At 41.0% G+C, this 26,654-nt stretch overlaps 1 protein-coding gene across 6 annotated transcripts; it reads right to left on the bottom strand.

Annotated features, from left to right (window-relative positions):
- Nucleotides 1–1,021: 1,021 nt before the first annotated feature.
- LOC124097793 (HEAT repeat-containing protein 6) lies at nucleotides 1,022–22,426 on the bottom strand. 6 transcript variants are annotated; one of them, XM_046452349.2, is made up of 14 exons: nucleotides 22,178–22,426; nucleotides 19,929–20,036; nucleotides 17,321–17,461; nucleotides 16,765–16,880; nucleotides 15,888–16,002; nucleotides 14,347–14,448; nucleotides 13,275–13,412; nucleotides 11,069–11,367; nucleotides 10,055–10,232; nucleotides 7,666–7,779; nucleotides 5,777–5,890; nucleotides 3,892–4,005; nucleotides 2,219–3,202; nucleotides 1,022–1,494 (listed from the first exon to the last, which is right to left on the bottom strand). In XM_046452349.2, the coding sequence occupies exons 1-10, from the start codon at nucleotides 22,394–22,396 to the stop codon at nucleotides 7,768–7,770; spliced, it is 1,428 nt and encodes a 475-aa protein (XP_046308305.1). In that variant the 5' UTR covers nucleotides 22,397–22,426; the 3' UTR covers nucleotides 1,022–1,494; nucleotides 2,219–3,202; nucleotides 3,892–4,005; nucleotides 5,777–5,890; nucleotides 7,666–7,767. The 6 variants fall into 6 exon arrangements, with proteins under 6 accessions (XP_046308305.1, XP_046308310.1, XP_046308306.1 ...); XM_046452354.2 differs by having other exon boundaries at nucleotides 1,022–3,202; XM_046452350.2 differs by lacking the exon at nucleotides 2,219–3,202.
- Between the last annotated feature and the right edge of the window lie 4,228 nt (nucleotides 22,427–26,654).

The raw sequence follows: 26,654 nt of genomic DNA, 5'->3' as shown, positions 1-26,654 counted from the left end.
CAGCCATTGGGAAGAAGAGGTGGCAGAAAAACAGGAAGAGTCTGTTGTATTCTGCTGCCTTTCCTATCCTCTACTATCCCCCCTCCCCTCCCCTCCCCAGCAGAATACAACAGACACTAGTATGGCAATATGTAAATCAATGGATGTGTAACTGATGTGATTCTGCAATCTGTATATGGGGTAAAAATGGGAGCTCATAACCCACTTGAATCAAATTGTGAAATATGATATATCAAGAACTATGTAATGTTTTGAACAGCCAACAATAAAAAATTAAAAAAAAAAATAAAAAAAAAAAAAAAAGAAGAGATGAAAATGAAAAAAAAAAAAACCAGGAAGAGGAACAAGAGGATTCCTATTTAAGTTACATGGGCGGGGGGCAATCCTAAAGCACATGAATTGTACTCTCTGTGAAGGCTCAGAATGGCTGAGAGAACGAGGTATCACATTAGTGGCCTTGTGTGTGTTCCTGACTCCCACTTACTCTGATAGGGGAGCCCTCCTTCACACGTTGTGTTCCTGAAGAGTTATGTGCAAACAGCTTCTGCAAACTGGATCTGCTAAGGGCTGCTATCTTCTCCCACTTGGCTTTCTTTCTGTTGGCAGCAGCTCTGAACACCCGAGCTCTTAGTGCCTCTCTCTTGCATCTGTCAACAGGCAACTCTGTAAGTGGATTCTGAAGGGCCCTCCCTTTTTCCTGGTGGAGAGGGGACGCACCATCTCCTCGGTGCCTCGTAACAGTTGCATGAATCGGTTTTCATCACATGATGTTTTGTGTTTCGAATGCTCCTCAGGTGGTTCGGCACCCTGATTTTTTTTCTTCCCACTCACCCAGCCTCACCCCACAGCACGCACGCACATTGTAGAAAAATGACAGGGAGACATTCAAAAGACAAAAGGAGGAAGTTCTATGAAAGATGAGCTAGAGCTCGATTTTGAATTTTGCTTCTTCAAGACAAGGAAGTTGTGTTGGGTGCTGCCACAGTCTGGCTGGGCACACAATCACGAGCCACCACACAGCTTGTAGATTCAAACAGCAGCTCTTTATTCCCGAACTCACACCAGCCGTCTACAATCACGTTCTGGGGAAATCCACGTTCTCTGCCCAAATCCACCCCCACTGGGCTTCTATCTCCCAAAAAATACTGTCTGAATCCTGTGAGAACTCAAGGGGAACTCAGGCAGCAGGATACGCCCTATTCCCAGCAGGAGTAACCTTAAACCTGGAACCACCCTAAACCGGGATAGTCCTAAACCAGGAACGCCCTAAACCCAGATTATTCTAAACCGGGAACACCCTAAACCCGGATCCGCCTTGGTCCTTGAGCAAGGTCACCTACATGCAATGTCACTGCAAAATGTCCTTCCACTAAGCAACATGGGGTACGCTGGCAAGGAAATTGTCATACCTACTTGGCTAATGGCTCCCAGCAGGGTGCTCCTGTGTGGCCTTGTACCATATTCCTGTAGCATCATCTGGAATGTGTTGCTGGCCTGGGAGAAGGAGGGAGAAAGATTCAGGCAGGATGGGAGAAGGAGAAGGGTGTGTGATACACACAGGAGTGTCTTTCCATCACAGCACTGGTGACGTTCGGGGGCCAGATGACTCTTTGTTGTAGGAGATGGTTCTGTGCATCCTGGGGTGTTAAGCAGCATCTATGACTTCTATCCAGTAGATGCCAATAGCATCTTCCCTCCCAGAAAAGATGTCCACAGACATTGCTAAATGTCTCTCGGGGGGCACAGTTGCCTCCGGTTAAGGATCAACACATGCTGTTGAGCTTGCATTGGTCTGAATCTGTCCATGGAAGAACTTGTCTTAACCATTCCTCTGGTGTTTCTTAGATATTTCCTTCTAATAACTAGCCTTTCCTTGGCCTGTCTTTAACTGTGTGGTCCTGGAAGGCCATTCTGCTTCCTCACACCTCCAGTGACTTGGGTCTGTGCCTAGAGTCAGCGTCCTAGGGCCCTGCCAGGATCCATCAAGATACTGGTTGGGTAAAATGTATTGAGTGTCGACGTGCAAGCCAGGTCTGCTGCAGGAACTCCAATGAGAGCCATGAGGTCTCTGTCATAAGGAAGCTCACCACCCTGCAGCAGGAGGCACTGTTGAGGGAAGGTTTCTAAATTATGAGAACCAGGAGACACATTTTGAATCCCTCTTCAAATCTTTCCTCTCACAAAGAGAGACTGAGGTCAGGGTGAGCATGGGACTCACCTGTTGATGTCCCATGTCCAGGCAGAGATGGGATTGGAGGGCTGTGTGGATGATAGAGTGGGTTCTCTCTGGTACTTTCGCTGTCTCTCTAACTTTAGAATACTAGTGACCTAGGGCGGTGGTGAGACAGGCCCAGAGGGCAGAGTGTCAAGGTCCTCAGTGGGAGGAGGGTCTCCATAAGGATGAGTGGGCTATAGATAAGTGGGAGGTGGCTAGAGAAGGAGCCCTAAAGGAGGGATAGGATCCAAAAGGTGAAATTGGGCACCGGCATGGCAGGAGGTGACAGAGAAACAGTGGCAGGAGCTGGAGTTGTAGCTCAGCGGAAGAGCAAGGCCCTGTGTTCAATGCCCAGCACTGCAAAAACAACAGCACCAACAACGGTGGCACGAAGTTTGGAAAACAGGGACACCAGGGAAGAGCAATCCGATGGGTCGGAGAACAAGCTGGCAGAAGGAAGCGATAGGAAGGAAGGGAAGCTGGAAATCGGGGACCGTTAAATTAAAATGCTCACTAATGAGAAATAAAAAGTGTGAAAAAGCATTTTAAGCTAAAACAGTATTTTGTTTCTTTGTCACATCCCCTTCGTTGTCCATTTGGGTTGTTTCACATGTGCATGCATCCATAGGAGCAGTGAGTGCTGGGTGCTGGGTTAGGCCATGAGTGCTGGGTGCTGGGTTAGACGATGAGTGCTAGGCGCTGGGTTAGACCATGAATTGTTGACCATGGAGATTCTTCACTTCCCACCCCTGTGTCATTTCTCTCCCAGATCGTCCTGGACTTCCATGGGCGCTGCTGAGTCTTGGATGCCCAGGCTCTCTGGATGATTGGCAACCGGAATGAGTTAGCCTAGAGATGTTCAGACCGCCTTTCTATAACCACAGAAGAGGTGTCAACCGCAGATAGATCCTTGGAGCAAACAGAGATCTGCTCAGAAGAGCTTTTGAATAAATGAAGTTGCTCTGAAGGGCCTTGGTGTTGAAGTGACTTGTCACCAAAAAAAAAAAAAAAAAAAAAAGGATATATTAGAGGGCTGGGTGCCGGAGAAGCACCTGCAGCATCAGGATTTTCGGCGTGACACACCTGTCCTCTGGGGCTTGCGTTGCTAGCCTCCAGCTTACCGTGTGAAAAAGATACAACATGCTTGTTTGTGCTTAGTGTGCGTGTGTGTGTGCTTCTCTGGTCTGTGGCTGTTTAACTTCCCACATGTGCCTGTCCTCCTTTGTGAGCAGACCTATTGTCTTCTTGGAGGTCACACTGTCTCCACCGTCTCTCCCACTCCAGGCTGGGGTGTAGACTGCTGTGCTGGAGTCAACTGCAGTCCCTGGGGTCGGGGAGGGGAGAGCTTGGAGGGGTGTGAGATCAGGGAGGGGGTAGTTGGTAGTTATTTTTTTTAGTCATACATGACAGAATGTGTGTGGGTGCTGACATGGGCCCCCACGGTGGGATTTCTACGTCTGTCAGCACCAAGGGCTGAGTGGGTTGGGCTGCCCAGGCTGGGGGCCTGCTATCAATGGTGGGAATGGAGCTACCCCTGGACCTGGAGATCCCAGGTGTCCAAACTACTGACAGCTGGCAGAGGTGGGGGCTCTGGGCTTCTTCCTGTCAGAAACCCCAGGTGGGATGGTGGCTCCAGGGATGAGGGGCTTCTTCCCTCGGGGAGCGTGTTTAGGTACCTTTCAAGACGGCAGACTGAGGAATCAGACCAGAGACTCTGCGTCTAATAGAAGATAAAGTTGGTCCTCATCTTCATCTCGTGGGGGCAGGCCCCAAATTCCTTAATAAGACTCCTATAGCACAAGAGTTAAAACCAAGAATCAACAAATGGGACGAATTCAAACTGAAAAAGTTTTTTCTCAGCAAGAGAAATAATATGCGAGGTGAATAGGGAGCCTACATCCTGGGAACCAATTTTTACCCCTCAAACATCAGATAGAGCTCTAATCTCTAGAGTGTACAAAGAACTCAAAAAGTTAAACAACAAAAAAGCAGATAACCCAATCAACAAATGGGCCAAGGACTTGGACAGAAACTTCTCAGAAGAGGACACACCATCAATTAACAAATACATGAAAAAATGCTCACCATCTCTAGCAATCAGAGAAATGCAAATCAAAACCACCCTAAGATACCATCTCACTCCAGTCAGAAAGGCAGCCATTATGAAGTCAAACAACAATAAGTGCTGGCGAGGATGGGGGGGGGCGGGTAAGGTACACTCATACATTGCTGGTGGGACTGCAAATTGGTGCAGCCAATTTGGAAAGCAGTATGGAGATTCCTTGGAAAGCTGGGAATGGAACCACCATTTGACCCAGCTATTCTCCTTCTTGGATTATACCCAAAAGACCTAAGAAGAGCATACTACAGGGACACAGCCACATCAATGTTTACAGCAGCACAATTCACAATAGCTAGAATGTGGAACCAACCTAGATGCCCTTTAATAGATGAATGGATTAAAAAATGTGGCATTTATACACAATGAAATATTACTCAGCACTAAAAAATAACAAGATCATGGCATTTGCAGGGAAATGGATGGCAAAGAAGGCCCAGTGTCAGAAGGTGGCTGTAGGCAGAGCGGGACAGCCGTTGCCAAGGAAGAAATGCTCATCCATGGGGAATACGGGTAGGCCACAGGAATGAAAGTTTCCTTTGCCGTCACATCAATAGGGGGACCTCTGAGGCTGCCACCACTTCTGGAACTGGCCTGTCCAGTCACCACTGAGGACCTGAACTGGGAGAAACAGAAAGCTCCGCAGCACATCCACTGCCTTCTGATGGGTGAGTCCCAGGCCATCTGGGACAGCTATACCATGCCCCCCAACCCCAGCCCATGTGTGCGCCCCTCTACCTGGGGAGGGGCCAAGCCTCTGGCATCAGTGGGCCTCAGCCAGACCTTGCCTTACCACCCCAGCACTGCCTCCCCGCCCAAAGTGGGTGGGCGCTGCTCTCTCCTCCCAGAGACACCCTCCTACCTCCAAACTTTGTGTCCCCCTCTTCCACAGCCTGCCAACTGTTCCTTGGCCCTTCCTCCCAGGCCCTCTCCCAGCACCTTGGCAGGCTTGGCTCTGCAGCCAGGGGCTCCCTTGGGGGCCACCCTCATGAACACCATTATGACTTCACAGTCCCCCTTCCCCCACATCTGGGGCCTCCATCTGACTCCAGTAGGAACTTCCTACTCTCTCACCAGGGCCCAAAGCCCAACAGTACTCACAGGGCCTCAGCAGTAGACAGCTCCAGTCTGCCACCTTTTTTTTAAATTTTTATTTTTTTTAGTCATACATGACAGAATGTGTGTGGATGCGGACATGGGCCCCCACGGTGGGATTTCTACGTCTGTCAGCACCAAGGGCTGAGTGGGTTGGGCTGCCCAGGCTGGGGGCCTGCTATCAATGGTGGGAATGGAGCTACCCCTGGACCTGGAGATCCCAGGTGTCCAAACTACTGACAGCTGGCAGAGGTGGGGGCTCTGGGCTTCTTCCTGTCAGAAACCCCAGGTGGGATGGTGGCTCCAGGGATGAGGGGCTTCTTCCCTCGGGGAGCGTGTTTAGGTACCTTTCAAGACGGCAGACTGAGGAATCAGACCAGAGACTCTGCGTCTAATAGAAGATAAAGTTGGTCCTCATCTTCATCTCGTGGGGGCAGGCCCCAAATTCCTTCATAAGACTCCTATAGCACAAGAGTTAAAACCAAGAATCAACAAATGGGACGAATTCAAACTGAAAAAGTTTTTTCTCAGCAAGAGAAATAATATGCGAGGTGAATAGGGAGCCTACATCCTGGGAACCAATTTTTACCCCTCAAACATCAGATAGAGCTCTAATCTCTAGAGTGTACAAAGAACTCAAAAAGTTAAACAACAAAAAAGCAGATAACCCAATCAACAAATGGGCCAAGGACTTGGACAGAAACTTCTCAGAAGAGGACACACCATCAATTAACAAATACATGAAAAAATGCTCACCATCTCTAGCAATCAGAGAAATGCAAATCAAAACCACCCTAAGATACCATCTCACTCCAGTCAGAAAGGCAGCCATTATGAAGTCAAACAACAATAAGTGCTGGCGAGGATGGGGGGGGGCGGGTAAGGTACACTCATACATTGCTGGTGGGACTGCAAATTGGTGCAGCCAATTTGGAAAGCAGTATGGAGATTCCTTGGAAAGCTGGGAATGGAACCACCATTTGACCCAGCTATTCTCCTTCTTGGATTATACCCAAAAGACCTAAGAAGAGCATACTACAGGGACACAGCCACATCAATGTTTACAGCAGCACAATTCACAATAGCTAGAATGTGGAACCAACCTAGATGCCCTTTAAGAGATGAATGGATTAAAAAATGTGGCATTTATACACAATGAAATATTACTCAGCACTAAAAAATAACAAGATCATGGCATTTGCAGGGAAATGGATGGCAAAGAAGGCCCAGTGTGAGAAGGTGGCTGTAGGCAGAGCGGGACAGCCGTTGCCAAGGAAGAAATGCTCATCCATGGGGAATACGGGTAGGCCACAGGAATGAAAGTTTCCTTTGCCGTCACATCAATAGGGGGACCTCTGAGGCTGCCACCACTTCTGGAACTGGCCTGTCCAGTCACCACTGAGGACCTGAACTGGGAGAAACAGAAAGCTCCGCAGCACATCCACTGCCTTCTGATGGGTGAGTCCCAGGCCATCTGGGACAGCTATACCATGCCCCCCAACCCCAGCCCATGTGTGCGCCCCTCTACCTGGGGAGGGGCCAAGCCTCTGGCATCAGTGGGCCTCAGCCAGACCTTGCCTTACCACCCCAGCACTGCCTCCCCGCCCAAAGTGGGTGGGCGCTGCTCTCTCCTCCCAGAGACACCCTCCTACCTCCAAACTTTGTGTCCCCCTCTTCCACAGCCTGCCAACTGTTCCTTGGCCCTTCCTCCCAGGCCCTCTCCCAGCACCTTGGCAGGCTTGGCTCTGCAGCCAGGGGCTCCCTTGGGGGCCACCCTCATGAACACCATTATGACTTCACAGTCCCCCTTCCCCCACATCTGGGGCCTCCATCTGACTCCAGTAGGAACTTCCTACTCTCTCACCAGGGCCCAAAGCCCAACAGTACTCACAGGGCCTCAGCAGTAGACAGCTCCAGTCTGCCACCTTTTTTTTTAATTTTTACTTATTTTTTTTAGTCATACATGACAGAATGTGTGTGGGTGCTGACATGGGCCCCCACGGTGGGATTTCTACGTCTGTCAGCACCAAGGGCTGAGTGGGTTGGGCTGCCCAGGCTGGGGGCCTGCTATCAATGGTGGGAATGGAGCTACCCCTGGACCTGGAGATCCCAGGTGTCCAAACTACTGACAGCTGGCAGAGGTGGGGGCTCTGGGCTTCTTCCTGTCAGAAACCCCAGGTGGGATGGTGGATCCAGGGATGAGGGGCTTCTTCCCTCGGGGAGCGTGTTTAGGTACCTTTCAAGACGGCAGACTGAGGAATCAGACCAGAGACTCTGCGTCTAATAGAAGATAAAGTTGGTCCTCATCTTCATCTCGTGGGGGCAGGCCCCAAATTCCTTAATAAGACTCCTATAGCACAAGAGTTAAAACCAAGAATCAACAAATGGGACGAATTCAAACTGAAAAAGTTTTTTCTCAGCAAGAGAAATAATATGCGAGGTGAATAGGGAGCCTACATCCTGGGAACCAATTTTTACCCCTCAAACATCAGATAGAGCTCTAATCTCTAGAGTGTACAAAGAACTCAAAAACTTAAACAACAAAAAAGCAGATAACCCAATCAACAAATGGGCCAAGGACTTGGACAGAAACTTCTCAGAAGAGGACACACCATCAATTAACAAATACATGAAAAAATGCTCACCATCTCTAGCAATCAGAGAAATGCAAATCAAAACCACCCTAAGATACCATCTCACTCCAGTCAGAAAGGCAGCCATTATGAAGTCAAACAACAATAAGTGCTGGCGAGGATGGGGGGGGGGGCGGGTAAGGTACACTCATACATTGCTGGTGGGACTGCAAATTGGTGCAGCCAATTTGGAAAGCAGTATGGAGATTCCTTGGAAAGCTGGGAATGGAACCACCATTTGACCCAGCTATTCTCCTTCTTGGATTATACCCAAAAGACCTAAGAAGAGCATACTACAGGGACACAGCCACATCAATGTTTACAGCAGCACAATTCACAATTAACTCAGTTTCATCAGATATGACCTCATAGCCTTTCTGTATTCATCCCCTAAGATTGAATGTTTCTCATTCCCTTAGCTAGGCAGTTGGAGTGTTAGTGGTTAACTTGGCTTCTACTTGCCCCACAGCAATATCTTCTTGGCCACACTGGCAGTTCCCCCTAGTGAAAAGCATTCAAATATGCATTTAAAATTCCTTGTAGTAGTTTTCCCTTTAATTAGGAGAATGGCTTCATTACTGGTATCTTTGCTACCATTCATTTTTCATTTTTCTCCCATTTATTATTGATTCAGGTGAGCTGCAAAATTTCTGCTAATCTAGTTACTTACAGTATTTGAAATGTACCACAGAATTTTATTGTGTATAATTAATGCTAACATAAGCTTCCAAAGGATCATCTAGAAGTTTTTTTTACCCAGTAATTAGCTATTCAAGCACATGATTATAAGATGTTCCAATCTATTGTGGATTACTACCCATTTTAAGGAGAAACCTTAATTAAAATTATTCACTTTCAATGGGTAGTTTAGTTCTGAGAATGTCCAGATGCCATTTGGCATAACTTTTTAATATACTTTATTGTAAGGGGACTCTAAATAGCAGGCTACTTTCCTTATTTGATTGAGACTAACTTCTAGAGAGGAACTTACCTATTTAAGCAGAGGCAGATATTTGAAATATCAAGATATCATGAAATATCTTGCTATAGCCATCCAGGCTAACAAAACCATCTTTTTCTTTTTTAAAAAATAATTTTTTTCTTATTAAAATATGCAAATATTTATAGCTAGGCATGGTGGTACAAGCCTGCAATTGCAGCTAATTGGGAGGCTGAGGCAGGAGAATCCCAAATGCAAGGCCAGGCTGGGAAATTTAGTGAGACCCTATCTCAAAGTAAATTTTAAAAAAACACTCACTTGGGGCTGGGGCTGTAGCTCAATGATAGAGTGCCTGCCTCACACATATGAGGCACTGGGTTTGATCCTCAGCACCACATAAAAATAAATAAATAAAGATATAACAACAACAACAAAAAATTACTCAGTTGTACAGTGCTTGCCTAGCATATGTGAAGCCCTGGGTTTGATCCCTACTGCCACAAGAAGGAAAAAAAAATTAAAAAAAGAAGCAAGTATTTATTATACATGATTTTTTTTTTTAAATACGAAGAAAATCAGTGGGATCCTACTACATACACAATTCTATGTCTTGTGCTTTCACAAAACACTATGAGCATTTTTCTGAGCATTACACATCCTTTATAACCATATGTACCATAATAATTTTGTTGAGTTGTTTAAGCCATTTCTCATATTTTGCTATTATAAATTCCATGATAATAAACATTTTCATAAAGGGGAGACACAGCAACTTCAGTGGAGCTCAAAGGAGATACCCAAGTTACAACTCTGTGTGCTCAGGTTTCAGAAAGCCTGAGGGCAAGAAGTGGCCTCTATACAATTCCCCTCAATGTGCTATTCACAGAGCCCATTTCCTATCCCCTCTTATCTGTCCAGGAGTTCTCAAGTCAGGAACTGGGTCAGGATTACTCAGAGCAGTATTCAATTAAGATTGGATGGTGCTGAGATAAAAAACAAAATGTGTAAATTTTCCCTTCCTGTTATAAAGCTTAGAATTTAAATGCTCTTACCTTGGGAGAAGGATCTTTTAATGCAAGTGTCATTAAGGACACAGATTGTGGGCTTCCAAGCTCAGGCGTATCAGGAACAAAGGCCGACCAGTAGCCATACAGAACTTTTTTTTCTATTGATTTTATAGTAGAAAGAAAACAAGCTAATGCTCCTTGGCGAACTTTGGCTTGGTATGACCTTTCATATCCAAAATAAGGAAGAAAAGTTTTTAAACAGCTTTTTAAAAATGCAACATGAAATGCTATTTATTCTAGACAATTAAAATCATACATTGAGAAATTAAACCTAAAATAACCCCTAAAGATGTTGCCATGATATTAAAAATTTTTTAAAGATATGATCAATACATGTTAAGACAATTTGCTTATCTAATAAGGTATTAAGGCTGACAAAAACCACAACTCGATAGAATATAAGAGGGCAACATTTTGATGTTAGGAAACTAGTATTAGACATGAAACACTGCAGAATATCTATCCACCCATTCAACAAATATCCCATGAATGACCCCATGTAGGAATCAGACATTATGCTGGGTTGGAGGACAAATGAAGCCCCTGCCCATGCTAAGTGGAGGTGATTGATGGAAAGCTCAAGAAATAATAACACATTTGAAATACACTAGGGCAGAGGTTAAGCCAAAGGGTCACACAGAAGGGGCTCTTAAACCAGAATGGGAGGGATTGAACAAGTTTTCCCAGAGAATATGATTTTTGAGCTTATTTTGAAGAAGAGTAGTTGTTAAAAATACAAAATGGCCAAAACAACAACAATAACAACAAACCCCACCAAGAACAACAGCAACAAAAAGAAAGAGAGAAAAGACTATAACAGGGAAAGGAACATACAAGGACAGATCAAGTGAGCAAAGCAAGTTCAGAGTAATGCAAAGCTCCACATAAATGAGAATTCTCAAGTTTCAATCCAGGTAGCAGTCAGGTTTTTAAGCAAAGCTATAAACTGACATGCAACTTAGGATATTAAAGTATAAAAATATAACAAAATACTACTACCTCATTTTACCCTGTAAGCCTCCTTCAGCATCAGAATAGTCTGACTCACTACTGCTGACTCTTTTCCAGCTGCAAGTGGTGAAGGGTGAGGAGACCCGCTCTTTTCCCAGAGTTCCACTTCCATCTACTGGCAAACCTTGGACGCCCAGGGAGGAGGAGCATCGAGTGTTCCTGTCATGCATGTTCACTCTGCTTGTGCCAGGGCCTGGGACTGCTTCCATCTCACTACTAGATTCTTCTTCCTCTTCCTCTCCTTGTGGGGTTTTCTTTGGCTTAATTTTGTATTTTTTCTTTTTATTCTGATTTTAGGAGCAAATGAAGACATACATATGATAATTATTTATAAATGACTTTTAACAAAATCACTGGTACTTCCTCATTTGAAAATGACTAAATATGTTCCCAACACATAGTTTAAAGAAACAAGAACTAAGAGAAGAAAAGAAAAAAGTAACACTTACTTAGTATCTATGCATCAGACACAATGCTGAGTACTCACACACACCATCCTGGACTTAAGAAATAAGGCATGAAGTCCATGGGTCACAGCAAAACATGTGGTTTGGGTTCAAATTCTACCTCTGTAACTCTGGGCAAAGCACTTAGCTTCTCTGAGCTTGACCTTCCTGATCTGTAAGTATGAGGCACCTACCTTGAACAGCATAGTGAAAGTGTTCAGCCTTCTCAATAGAGATTAAAGCCTATGGAAATGATGCTAGTGCCTATTTTCTCAGCTCTCCCAATTAAGATATGCAAGATGGTAATCCATTACATACACTGCTGGTACTAGGGCCCTGGGGCTACACAGAAGAAGATGCTAAATAAAAGCCAGTTTCTTTTTCCCTACTTTCTTCTTTCTGACATCTAAATATCTTTGAAACTTGTGCCTTCTTTCAAATTCTCAAAAGTCCTTATCTTTCAAAGTCCTTATCTGTAAGAGGGAAGGTTCTTATCATTTCTACCTCAGACTACTGGCTGTGGCCCAGACCCATACTCTTTTATTTACTACCATGGTGGTTCTCTTAAGATGCAAATTCAATCACATCATTCTGCTATTTAAGATTTTTTCCTCACCTACAAGATAAAAACCCAAATTCTTAGCATACTATACAAGACCCTTAGGATTTGCCTTTGCTGCACATTTATTTGCCCTCCCCTTTCCCTTCATGAACCCGAATCTCTACCCTACAGTTAACATATGAGCTATGCACACTCATTCCCTTATGTACCTTTGTTCCCTCAGAACATTCTTTCCTCTCTCTGTACTGTTATTCACTCCTGAATCTTAGTTTAGTCACTACAGCTTTTAAAAGATTCTTCCTCCTCTATTTGGACGGGGTATCCTGCATGTGTTTTGAATACTCTGCGAATATTTTGATGAAAGAAATCCTAATATTACTATGAAGTTTATATATGCATCTTTGCTTCCCCCTCCAAACTCCTAAGAATAGCCAGTGTTGGTATATTTCACAATGGTATATTAGCACAATGTCTGGTGTTTGGTCAATGCTGAATAGGTGAATGAATGAAAGAATTCTTAATCTTAAGCTTTTTTTTTTTTTTTTAATCAGGTATTACATTTTGGATGTAAAATCTTGGCCACATATCTGTATGCTATAGGTTCTCCAACAGAAACATGAAGGAGACAGCAGCTATCAGGGAAGGCTGAGAAATGTGGTAAATGTCAGAAGTGTAGAGACATTGTGCGGACCGGTAGGTGGTCTTCTAATGGTCTACAGAAGGGCTACCAATTTATGGCCCATTGTCTGTTTCTGTGAATATAGTTTTACTGGAACAGCCATGCCCTTCCATTTACACAGGGCATCTCTGGCTGCTTTTGCACTATGACCATGAAGTGGGTAGTTGCAACAAAGAGCTAAAATATTTACCAGTCAAGTCCTTAACAGAAAAAAATTTGTTGATCCTTGGTTTTGAGAAGTCTGGGGATGAGAATGCTTGATTTTGTATATAAAGTGAATGCTTATTTTTGTAAGGTGTTACACTGTCTGGACCGCTTAGAGCATAAGGTGCTTTAAATTGTACTTTCAATAGTCTGATAAATTTAAATTTACTTTGCTAAGTACCTTAAATTGAAATCAAGTTCAAGGTGGGCTTTTGAGGCAGTGGCAATGCAAATCATAGAAAATACACAAAGCAAACTATTCAAAACAATCTGCAACTTAAATTCAAATAGACATAAATGTACCACCGTTGGTCGAGAAGCAGTGGATTCTGACTGTTGTGGTTTGACAGGTGGTCGCCCATCATACTGAGGAAGTGGAGTGGGGTATAACACCGTGGGCATCTCTATGTTTAGTCCAGGAAGTCCATGAAACATGGCTTTCTAAAAAGTGATGAATAAGGAAAACACACACATAAATATAAATCTTACAGCAGAATTATGCAGCATGCTCTGGATCAGGACACAAACAGATTAAGATTTAAAGACTATTAAGTAATAAAAATGGGACAGAACTTTGACACCTTGAAAGTTTAAGGCTTAAAGAAGAGCTTAATCTCATCTATCCTAAAGCTGGATCTGGTTTGGCCACATCAGATTAGGTTTGATTTTTAGCATAACTTTATTTAATTATTTAATCCCATCATCTTATCCAGTTATTTTATCTATCCACTAATTTTTAAACTAATTTATCATTTTTATTTAGTCATCTGTCTCTAAATCTAGCTGTCTGTCTCTATTTGAGGGTAAAAGAAATGGCACATGGGAAAAGTTAAAATTTTAGTTTTAATAAAGCTATATTGTCACAGATAGCAATGACTTCAGGTGAGCACAAAAGCTCCTTTTTTTTTTTGTCTCGGCTGAGATAGCTGGATCCCCAGAGTGGTGAGTTCATGTCCTCCTGCTTGGCAGGTTTGGAAGCTAGTGACAGCAGTGTGCTGACACATGTCTTAATTAACCTGCCTTCTACATGACAGAGGATGCCAGCAGAAGCCCTGGCTCTTTTCTCAAGTACAATAAGGTAAAAGCTGGTTCAAGATAAGCTGTGATTAAATTATCTTCAGATTTAATCTCACAACTTGTTCCTTCCTAAGATTCAAAGATAATTTTTAAATTTTGGTATATTTATTTAAAAGAGGCTATTATCTATTCTTAATATTAACTATGCTTATATATATGAACATTGTATTCTGCTCTCTTAGAATATATGAGAACTTTTGATACCTTCAAAGTTAGCCTTTGAATGATGATATGAAACGGTACTCACATCTGGGGTTTAAATGGGAAAAACACGAATCATAATGAAGAAGTGCCTTACCTTTAGTACAGCTAGAAGAGCTCCAAGTTCATCAGTCTGTGTTAGTTTCATTTTTCCACCATTTAGAAGTGACTGAATGCCTTTTAATGCATTTTGTAACAACTAGGGGGACAAAGAGAGACTTAGTTAGAAGGCAGAATAAATTTTGGTTGTCCAGGGATCTACTCTTCAGCATCACTTAAGATGGAAGAGGAAAATTCTCTAGATGATGAAAAAACCATTTGAAACACACAAAGCAGAGGTTAAGATCCAGAAAAATGACCTGATAAATCACTTTGAGTTATTTTCTAGAAGAGTACTCTTGAGAAGTCTTATACTACAGACTTATAAACCAGCATATATAAATAGTGGACAAGGAAAATAAAAAGGAAGAGATTTAGTGGGAAGACTGTGATAAGAAATGAAAAAGTAATAGTAGAGATCAAAAGCAGGGAAGTTCTCCAATATGGCAACCTCAGTAGCTCTTAAAGTCAAAGGTGTAAATGTAGAAGCAGATGGTAAATGATAAAAATGTAATCTCTAAAGGCAAATTCTGGATCAAGATTGATTTCTTGATTCAGTAATCTCACTTCTAGGACTCCATCCTTACTCCCTATAGGGGAGGATGTGAACTGTAGCCCTGTTTGAAATAGTGGAAAAACTTTTAAAAAGCAATTTTTATCCAATTTGATGATCATGAGAATGATTACCTAAGAAGCTAACCTCCTAAATGTGAAACTCAGCAACAACAGTTGCAGGTACTGTGTCAAGCACTTTAAAAGCTCTATTTTTATTTATATTTTACATGAACCCTACAATGTAGTTACATTAGTACCATTTCAGCAAGGAACATGTAGGCTCTAACCAGTTAAGTAATTTGCCCAAGATCTCCTAGCTACAGAAATAAGAAAGCATGAAGTACATTAAGAGGTACTGAAAAAACGTACCACAGATATTAAGATTAAAAAAAAAATACAGAAAGTTTCAAAACAGCATATTAAACATGATTCTATTTTAAAAAGATAAACATACTCATTCACATAGAGAAAAAAAATCTAAAAGCACAGATCATCTCCAGTGATTATATCTGAGTAGGGGACTATAAGAAACTTTTACTATCCTGGATCTGTAATGTATGAATATGTCAACCTGAATTTAAAACATGTTAAGAAACTACCATATTTGCATATAATTCTTTTAAGAAGAAATAAAATAGTACAGATATTATTGAAGTCTACTTTCTTCCCTTTCATCTTAAACATCAGGTATTAGTCTGAAACTAGACTGTTTTTATACTCAGGAGGAAAAAGAATGAGAAGAGCTTTCTTTTAAAACCTAAAATGCCAAACAAAACAAATAAAAAAGGTTTCTTGTAATTTAAACCCAAAGATATGGTTCAGTCTTTTTGGCTTACAAACGTTCTATGTAGATATATATATACATATATATAGACAAAACTAACATAGCAGCCAAAATTAAACTTGTTGGTAACAGCCTCAGTTCAACTCTTGCTTCTAGACATATCTACATCAATTTGTAAGATCAGCAATAGTCCTACCTACCATGCAAAATGTTATGTCATCCATATCTGATGATTTTGGAGACTGTAAAGTGGTCAAGAAAGCTTGGAAGCAAATATTTTGGTAGGGCTCCTCCAGGTATGGCTGTCCTGGCACACTAAAACACATATAGAGAAAACAACTCAGGCTGTGTCCTTTGAAATGGTGCCTTCAAAAGAATAATAGCAGTAATAAAAACTAATAGAGTTGTAATACACCCCTGAATGTGACTATACTTAGAAAAACTGTGCACTTTGGCGGTTAGTTACTGCTGTAGCACAGGCACAGTCTCCAGTAAATATAAAGAAGGATGAATGGTTTCCATAGGGAAAAATTACAGAAATTTGTAGTGGAAGAAGTATGGACAAAGAGAAATTTTGAGTTCTGCTTTTCATTTCTAAGAGAAAAATAATGTAAAGAGGTTCTGTAGAGTTAGAATCACATGATTGAACCTGTATTTTTAGCCACCATACACCACTGTGCTACCTAGATACAAATTCAAGTTTGTGCTGTTCATTTTCTACTGCATATTGTAGACTAATTACATCTTCTTAAGAGAGAAGAAACCAACCTTGACAGATAAATCTCACCAGAGCTTAAACTGGTACGACTATACCCTTCTAAAAGACAATATGACTAGAATTCATACCAATAGAAAACAAAACATTGACTATCACTTTTAGCATATATATTTTTTCTTCATTATGAACTTTATTTGATTAAAATCACATCATATAATGACCTTATTAAATAACCTGGGAAATGCAAATTGAGATATTTTTTCTAAGTTGCTCTTGTTTCAGACAGATGAAACAATCTATAAAAGGGCCCGAGAGATACTATCTTCTAACTACTGGGAAAACTGCCTGTATCCACATACCTGAGACATAAGTTTGCCATGCAATGCACTGCAGCTCTCCTGACTTCAGGGTCAGACTGAGCCAAGTCACTCAATGTTGTTAAGAGGCCGGTCTTGCCTAGCAAGTCTGGAAGGTACTACAATAAAATAACAGTCAATGTTGGTTTAGGAAAAGCTTCCAGGAAAATATTACAATTTAGACAGATTTTATTTTTTTAACTAAAGGGCAGTTAAATGTCAAAAGACTAGCTATTAAAAAAAAAAAAAGACTAGCTGTTAGGTAAATCTTTCAGATGGGTGTAGTAAATATGCCAAAAAATGGCAGAAGGATCATTACTAGGTAGTTGCTAAAGCTTTTTAGACACGGCTGTGCAGATGATGGGTAATGATAATAATGATAGTTAACAGTTAAGAGTGCCAAGTATTTACAAGGCTAAGATTGTAAATCAAAGCTACATGTCCAATTAATGGCAGGATAAAAACCTAAAGATAGGTCTGTTGACTCCAAAGCCTCTGCTCCTCATCTTTCAAAAAAAAAAAAAAAAAAAAAAAAAAATCAGGACACAGTTAAAATTACCTTTTGACATTTTGAGCCATTACAGTAAACCAGAGCTGCCAGGGCTTGAAGGATTTCCATGTGTGTCCAGGAACTACACTGATGAATAGCTGAAATAGTATATCCCATCAGGAAATCCAAGTTCTGTTCATCAACAATCACCTACCGAGAGAGGAAAAAATACAGATGATCTAACTTCTTAAAAATGTTTTTGTCTTTTTAGAGATTATCTATGCTCACCTGAATCAAGTTGTGCAAGGAGTATATATCCACCTTTTTGGGGTCGAAAGGATCACCTCTAAATCTTTGAAAGTTTGATCAGGTTAGAGGCCTTTGACATGTCCCAGGGTCTCGTTCACTTCTCCCTTTAGTCCCTCCACTCAAAGTAAAACCTTGTAACTTTCCCTTGAACTAACTATACACTGATAGCTGTAAATATTAACCGACAGGACTTAAAACACTGAATTGTCTTAATTCAATTAAACTACCTTATATATAATAATCACTCAATATATGGTGAATAAATATGCCTGCTAACTACCTACTGTGTTGCTAGCATGGTGTAGGGAATACAATGAGAAATGGCACATCTCTGTCCCCCCTTATTTTATAATCTTCTTGGCAAAGATCAGGCTAATCCAACTATCAATTTATGGACATGACAGGACAAATAGTCATCAAATGCCAGAAAGCTGGTTATGGACTATAGGTGTCACAAGTACACCCCTGAGACTAGTCAATATTTGGAAGCCACCTCCCATCAGTTTGAAACATTCTAAACTTGAAAACAGCCTATCTCATGTAGTAGAAACTGTTGGCTACCTATCGGCATCCATGTTCTCCTTCCCTCATGGCAGAGTTCTGATTCTACTCAAATGCCCATTTCTCTCACATAAAACCTCTAGCAAATCCTAATTAGTTTAGTAGTTCTCAACCAGAGGCAATCTTGACCACCAGGGAACATCTGGCACAATGTTTGTAGACATATTTGATTGTTACAATTAAAAAGGTGCTATTGACATCAAATGAGTAGACGTGATGATTGCTGCTAAACATATCCTACAATGCACAGGACAGCTTCCATAATAGAGAATTATTTAATTCAAAACATCAATAGTTTAAAAAAAAAAATCAATAGTGTCGAGGGTCAGAAACCCTGAAGTAAGTCCACTGTGGCTGCATAGTGTAATCATTTAGGAAGCTTACGCCCTCTAGGTGATGCTAATGTGCAGTCAAGGTTGAAATCATTGTTTTAAGCACTCATGGTAATTCCATTCCCTTTTTCAGAGACTGGTTTAGAGAGATGTTTATATGACTTAAGTCTCCAATGAGATATCAGGAGAGTCTACTGGAGAATTTATGGGACAAATTTCCTCATTTGTAAATAAAAGAGACACAAAATTAACAGGGATAATCTGGTTTCTGTGGAATGTTATTTAGTTATTTTGCATAGGATGCCTAGAATGGAGGCAGCCATCTTATGACTATCAGAGAGGCTGAGTATAACACACACTAAGGACTGCAGAATGGAAAAATGCTAGTAAATCTCTTATTAATAAGGGACTCTAGAGCTGCTTCCTTTGGGACTTGAAGTGTGGCATTAATTGTTTCTTCTTTTTTATTGTTTTGGTACTTAGGATTGACTTTTCTGTTTTTTGAACCCAAAGCATCCTAGTAGACATATGCTAATTGATAACGCTTTTCACTCTCAATTACATTCATGTACTCATGTGTAACAGTCTTAATCCTAAAAATCAAAGTGGGTTTATCTAGCAAGTTGGAAAAGGTTCTAGAAATAGGTAGGGAGCTGCAGTTTAGATCTTGATATAAATAACTGGTGTCTTTTTATCCTGGTGTACCCTCTTCCCCAAGCTACTTCTTAGGTTTTATGTACATAAAAAATAAATTAAAAAAATGATAGTTTGAGGAAAGAGAAAAAATATTGGTAGGAAAGAATTCTGGGATCATTTCAATCCTGAGATGTATCTTGGTCAACCGTACATACCACGAAAAAAAAAAAAAAGTCTAAGGTCAGGAGGCCTGGTTGACACAGTGGTTACTGAATCAACAGGAATACTTCTAATATGCTTCTAATAGACAAACTTCTAGAATTGTGCAGAATAATGTTCTTCTGGTCAGAGTTATGTTTGTTTTAGTATCATTTTCATTTTTTTGGTACTGGGTATTGAAACCAGGGGTGCTTTCCACTAAGCTACATCCCCGATGTTTTTACTTTTACTTTTTTTTTTTTTTAGGTGGTGCTGGGAATTGAACCCAGGGCCTTGTGCATGTGAGGCAAGCACTCACTCTACTAACTAAGCTATATTCCCAGTCCCCAGTATTTTTACTTTTTATTTTAAGATAGGGTATCATTAAGTTGCTGAGGATCTCCCTAAGTAGCTGGAGCTGGCCTCAAACTGGTGATCCTCCTGCCTTAGCCTCCCAAGTTGCAGGGATAACAGATGTGCACCACCATGCCTCGCTTGTTTTAATATCATACTGAGGCATTTGCTTTTCCTAGTGTCTCAAAAGATTAGTTTATCATACCTACTATGGATATAGTATTTCAAAAGCATTTGCTTATTCTCAAAGTTCATGATCTGAATCCTAAAGTTACATACATGATTACCTGTAATCTGTTTAGTAAATGGTGGATCAGCTGAGACACTTTGCTGACAAGATGATTCTGATTAAGAGGCACCAGTCGGCAAGCTTGGACAAGAAGAGCACTGACATCCTACCAAGAAAAAAACAATCAAACAAAAAAACCACACAAAGGTAACATTCCCATTAATCAAGTGAAAGCCACCCCCATCCCCGCACCAAACACAGGAAAATGGGAGAATTAAACTGAATGTTCATACTGAAGAATGGGAAAAGATGACATCTGAATGAAATGTGAGGCAGAAAAAGATGAAATAACAGCACAAAAATAGGGTGTGCTAAAAAAGAAAAAAGTATAAATATCATTTTTGTCAAACTAAAGACTCCAGAGTCTCTACCATGTATAGACAATAGAATTAAATAACCAAAGAAAGGCTTCCAGCATATAAAAGCACATAATGAAGTTAAATATATCAAAAAATGAAGCCAACTAGATTTTCAATGTCATTAGGAAAATTGGAAACGACACATAAATTTTACGTAAAATTGGGGAATTATTAAAAAAAGAAGAAACTATTTGCAAATCATATCATTCTTTATTGGTGTTTACTGAATATAAAGGCTCTGAGCACCTACTATGTGCCAGGTAGTAGGCTAGGTCCTTGGGCTCCAAAAGTGAAGCAAACATTTTTCTGAACCTCAAAGAGCTCAGAGTCTAGTGAGGGAGACAGAAAATACACAAATAATTAAATTAAGTGCTGAAAGAATTAAGTACAAACATTGTGGGAAAATAGTGATTATTCAGTATTGTGTACAGTTATATAGAATCTGGAATGAATTGAAGGATGAATAGAATTTTTGCAAACAGATCAGCTATCAAAAACACACTTCAAGAAAAAAAAAATGGAACTGTGTAAAGACTTGGGAGACGCAAAACACCAGCAGCAAGAATAGTACCTTTGAAATGCAGACAAGACACAGAAGGAGGAGTGATAGGAGAGAAAACTGGAAAAGCACATATTTTTGCAAAAATATCAAAGCATACAAATAAATCAAAAGTCTTCCTGACTTCTTCTTAATCCCACTCACACTATTATCTTGCTGTGAACACTTCTGGATTTTTTCTGCATATATAAACATATGCATATTTTAAAATTCTTCTCCTTTCTTGAACCCCATATTGACTTGCATACATTGTTGGGCAATTTTGCTTCAACCATTTACCATATGTATAGATATTCCCAGATCAGGTTTTCATTTTTATAGGCAGTTTTTTTTTTTTTTTAAACCAAAGGAAAAAATCACTCTGGCAGCACAGCAAAAGGGTTGGACCAGAGGAAGGCATTCAGTTTAGAAGAAGACCAGTGCAATAGTCCAAGCTAGAGTCATCTTGCCAAAGGCACTAGCAATGGGAACAAAGAGAATGGTATGGACTGAGAAACATGTTTGAAAGAGATTCTGAAGAATCTGGATTGGACAGGCTCCAAGTCAAAGGAAAGGGAAAAGAACAAGGGTTTGTGTTTTGCATGTCCTGGAGGATGGGATGGATTGGGGATGAAAGTGTGTAGAGGTAACATTCATTTTTAAAAACTGTCAAGCTTGAGTTGCCTGTGAGCATGAGAAGGCTGTGGCTCAAGTGTTTAGAAAATTATTAAGTGATATCCAAGACTTGGTGTGTATAAAAAAGATTTCTCGGATAGCGAAAAGAACTTCTAAAGAGGAGGCAGAGGGGGTAGAGGAAGAACGGAAAATACAGGGACTTTGTTACAGACTGAGGCTCCACTTCTAGCTGTTGTTTGCCAACAACGTGATAATGGATCTTTGTGAACTTCAATGTTTCCATCGGCAAAAAAAAAAAAAAAAAAAAACCGACCTAATAATTATGCACACTTTAAGATTCCTGGAATGGTTCATGGTAAAGTACACATTAAATAAACAGTAGTTATGAATTTAATTGACAAAAGCGTTTGGGATGCATAGAATGAAAGTGGAGCGTGAGAATGGAAAGGTGGTGCCAGATGCGAGGTGTTAGAGCAGAAATCATCAAACTGGGCTTTGAAAGACGAGAGTTTGCCAACCACTGCAGAATCTTTCAGACGGAGGACAGCAGAGAATATGCCAGGATCGGAGGGAGCAAGCCAGCCTGGATTTAAGTCATCGGGGCGCTGGGTGAGAACAGCCAGGAGAGGCAGGCTGGAGTTACCAGCTGGGTTCCCTGAGGGTGGGGCCGTGGCAACAGCGCGGCTCCCGGTCTCCCACAGGCGAGGCGCCTACCTCTGCGGCCACGCCGCCGCCCTCGCTGTAGTTCTCGGAAATGAGCTGGTCAAAGAGCAGGTGGATCTCGGTGCGGGCGGAGCTGCTGTCATCCGGGCGCAGGGCGCGGAGCCTGGCCGACAACCGGCGGAACCCATTGTCCTGCTCAGGGGGCGGCTCCCGCGGAGCCTCTCGTAGCTGCCCGCACGACGGCGAGCCGGCAACTTGCACCGCCGCCATCTTCCCTATGTAAGGCCCCTGGAAAATACTTCCGGGGCATTCCCGGGTTCTGCAATCTAGTTCCGGAATGCCTAATATGGACCAGAAAGGCAGGCCAACGAAGAGGTTTCCATGACTGCTGTACCCTTCAGCCGGGTACCCTGCAGGTGCTCTCTGAAATCAGCTTAAAAATATTTCGCCCGCCCACCTCTTCTGAGCGCAGGCTGAAAAGTGGAGTCTCTATTTGTCCTCTCAGAAAGTTTGTTTTTGGGCAGGGCTGACAGTCCTGTTGAGTACTAGAGTTTCAGATTAGGGCTGCAGTTGGAGAAGGGTTGCAGTAAATGGCAGTGGCGGAAACTGCTGGTTCTCAGAAGTCCTTCTACTCCTCTTACAGCGTGTTAGAACCCCTGATTTTTCCCCAAGCACAAATGCACCCTGACTAAAGATTACATTACCCAGTATTCCTTGCAATTGATTCCATCTATGTGATTAAAATCTGGCCAATAAAATATAGGGCAGCTTTCCAGTACTTTGGTGACAGCTGACTGTTTCTTTGTTCCCTTTGCTTCTCTTCTGACAGTGAGTGTTCTTAGAGCCACCTCTCACCACTAGGAAAGTAATTTTGAAGTTTAAATTGAACTATAGAAAATATAACCTGCCTGGGGGTGACCTAGTTGGCATTGGAGACCCCAAGATTTTCTGAAAGCTTGAAGGCGAGAATGGGAAGTAAAATAGCCATTTAAACAATGATCAGTTTTCAGTCACCCAGGAGGTGAAGACTGGACATTCACATTTGGGTAGACTGAGAAAAGCATCTTTAGGACTTTTGAGTTCTACAAATCTTCACCTCTGGCTCCTGGAAAAATCTTGAAGTCATCTGAATATACATATTTTATCCTCAGAATAAAACACTGGTCATCATTGAAAATTGTGAATGTGCTTTTTAGCAGAGCTAGTTCTTTGAAGAATTTGAGCTTCTTTGGGGAAAAATGTTTATTTTTTTGTTTGGATTTAGATTCCATTATGCTTGTATATTATTGTTCATTCTTGGAATAAGTGTACATAAGTGTTATATATGTGCATGTATGCATGTGTATTTGTGATACTGTTCAAGCATTTTCTCAGAGACGATCAAAAGCTGAAACTAGTCTCTAGATGTTTTAGTTGGGACTCCCTCAAAATAGAGCCTCAGACAAGATTGGTATGTGAGTCATCTATTCAGGAATAAACAGGGAAGGAAGGAGAATCAATACAAATATATGCTATTGAGTTGGGCATTGCAAGAAGTTTCTTATCACTCAATCCTTGGAGTTTTTTGTTTTTAGTTGTAGATGGACACAATATCTTATTTATTTATATGTGGTGCTGAGAATTGAACCCAGGGTCTCACACCTTCGAGGCAAGTGCTCTACCACTGAGCTACAGCCCCAGCCCAATCCTCTGGAATTTCTGAGAAATCTTATGGAATGCTCTCAGAACTCCCTCCTGAGGAATGGAGGACAGAAGCATATATCTGCCAGCTTTTGACCTCTATTGTCAATTATCACCTGGCTAGGCATTAGCTCTGTAGTTAACATGCATCGATGTGCAATGTTTCCTAGAGGAGTCTCCTGTTGCGTAGTTAAAGCAGCCCTGAGGCAAAACTGAGATGGTTTGGGATATAGAGTATATGTTTGAGGCAAGGTTCTGACAAGTTATATTTGACAACCACTACTAAATAGTTTACTGAGGTAAACCATTGCTGTAAGTATGGTTCTAAGCGTTTAAGACCAAAAGTATTTGAAGTAGTGCTTAAGAGATGTTCAACACCCTAGGATAGAAGGATGTAAGGCCTGGTCCTTACCATACTGGAGTTGGTGTGAAGAGACTGGGAATAATCTGGGTTTAGAGGGGTTTGTAGTAGGCTACAACATAGATTACCCATATATAGTGTTATTTAATATTGAATGACCCAGATATTGTAAAGTATACCAATGTCAATCTGTTGAGTCATGATAGATTATATCCTTGTGGATAGAAATAAATATTCCTATTTCATGGTGATCAGCAACTGAAGGAAAAATTTATCAAGCTCTCAGGGAAACTTTTGAAAGCCCATTTCATTGACTTGAGGTTAGACAGTAGCACCCCAACACCCACCTCCAACTCTGAGACTATGAAAACTAACAGTCTCTCCCAAGAAAATTTCCTCACACATCTTTGATCCTTGGTACTCTCAACATTTAAATAGTCTTAGAGTGATTGCGGAGCTGTAAGGAGTGTTAAACAAGTTTATAGCCATTTCCCTTTTAACTTCTTCATTGGCTGATCTGGAACCTTATTCTGGAATTGCATTTCTTTCACATTTGCAACGTAAATCAAGCTTGCATACCCCCACTCTAGTTCACATCCTTGTATATTTTTTATTTATGATAATCTGTAGTTATTGTTTTTGTTTGTTTGTTTATTTACATGTTATCTGTTTCCTCTTCTAGAATGTGAGTTTCATGAAGGCACAAATCTTGTCTGTGTCATTGACCATTGTATATTCAGTGCTAGCAAGCACATGGATGCAGTAGGCATACACCTATACTTGTTGATAAAATGAGTAAATTCACTGTTTTAATTGTTTATCCAGGGCCCTCTAGTTTTCATCTATTGGGTGATGGCACTTTTTATGAAAATGCTTTGTAAAGTATGAATTTTTATAAATTTTGCATTCAAATGATGAGATATTATTATTTTCTCTCTTTATAGTGAATGAAATAATGCTAGAAAGCTTAAATAGTTTGTCAAGTTCCACATTAACAGCATTGGTCAAAATCAGACTTTAACCTAGGCCAGCTAAGTCTTAGGTCTGTGATTATGAAGAACATAAACAAGAAATTATTAGACATTTTTACCTGCCATATTTTTTGTAATGGGGGGAAAAACAGAAATGAGGGGCTGACTTTCAGTATCCAGATTAAAACTAGAAACTAGAGACTGGGAAGGAGAATTGGCCTTGTGTCTTGTTCTAGATTCTTGTAAAATTAAGGGTCAACAGCCCATCTATTTGGTAAAAATAATAATAGTAATAGTAGTAAACATTTATTGAATATAGTTATCTCTTGGAGTTCATGATTCATTGGTTCTAGGACTCCCCTGAGGATATCAAAATCTGAGAAGGCTCAAGTCCCTTATATAAAATGGCATAGTATTTGCATATCACCTGCAGACATCTTACCATGTAGTTTAAGTCATTTATAGATTACTCATAATATCTATTGCAATGTAAATGTCATGTAAATAGTTGTTATACTATATTGTTTAAAGAATAATGAGAAGAAAAAAAGGTCTGCACATTTGGTGGCAGGCACAATTTTTTTTTGTTCCACATATTTTCATCCTGCAGCTGGTTGAATCTATGGATTCAGAACCTGTTTGGATATGGGGAACCAACTGTTGGGACCACTATGTCAGGCACTATGCCAAGCACTGTACAAGAACTAAACTCTTTGTAGGTCTATGATGTCTATACTATTGTACAAATGAGGAAACTGAAGCACAAAAATGTCAGGATATTTGCTGAAGGCCACACAGCTGCATGTGTGCCTTGGTTTGAAATTCAGAGTAGATGGTTCTAATTACTGTGTTATAATGCCTATCCCTCAGAGTTTGACACAGGATAAAAGTGTAGGCCCCAACACCTATTTTATGAAATTATGTAATTAATTTTATGCAAATTACTAAATTTACCCAAACTCTTTTCTTACTTATGAAATGGTCATGATAAGTATAGTCAAAAGATTGTTGTAAGAATAACTTAGAAGTTGGGCATAGTAGCATATGCTTGTAAGGAGGCTGAGGCAGGAGGATCTCGAGTTCAAAACCAGCCTTAGCAATGGTAAGGTGCTAAGCAACTCAGTGAGATCCTGTCTCTAAATAAAATATAAAATAGGGCTGGGGATGTGGCTCAGTGGTTGAGTGCCCCTTAGTTCAATCCCTGGCATTTCCCCCCTCCCCACAAAAAGAATAACTTAGATAATGCTTGCGAAGAATTTAACATATTCCTTGTTGCATTGAAAATATTCAACAAATGTCATGTATCTTCCTCCTCACCTTCCTTATCTTCACTGCCACCTCTCACCAAATAACTCAAGTAGTGTGGATGCTTTTAAAGTGATTATTTATTGAAACAAACACCTCCTCTTCCCTTCCTCCATACTACTTGTAGTCTCCATCCACAGGTCCTGATTTTCATTTCTCTTTCCAGTCAAGAATCTCCAGACAGTCCCATCATTGCAGGCAGAAACTACAG

Source organism: Marmota monax, unplaced genomic scaffold (assembly GCF_021218885.2).
Source record: "Marmota monax isolate L192 unplaced genomic scaffold, Marmota_monax_Labrador192_F-V1.1 WCK01_AAM20220418_F8-fsc01341, whole genome shotgun sequence".
Taxonomy (NCBI): Eukaryota; Metazoa; Chordata; class Mammalia; order Rodentia; family Sciuridae; genus Marmota; species Marmota monax.
This window is presented reverse-complemented; position numbering and strand designations above follow the sequence as displayed.

What these genes read in the sequence shown, in the direction of transcription:
- LOC124097793 (XM_046452354.2), bottom strand. Translation starts at nt 22,396, where the DNA reads ATGGCGGCGGTGCAAGTTGCCGGCTCGCCGTCGTGCGGGCAGCTACGA. An exon ending in ATGGCAAACTTATGTCTCAG is followed by an intron (nt 16,003 to 16,764) that starts GTATGTGGATAC and finishes TATGTGTTTTAG; the next exon opens with TGTGCCAGGACAGCCATACC. An exon ending in CTCTTCTAGCTGTACTAAAG is followed by an intron (nt 13,413 to 14,346) that starts GTAAGGCACTTC and finishes ATCACTTTTTAG; the next exon opens with AAAGCCATGTTTCATGGACT.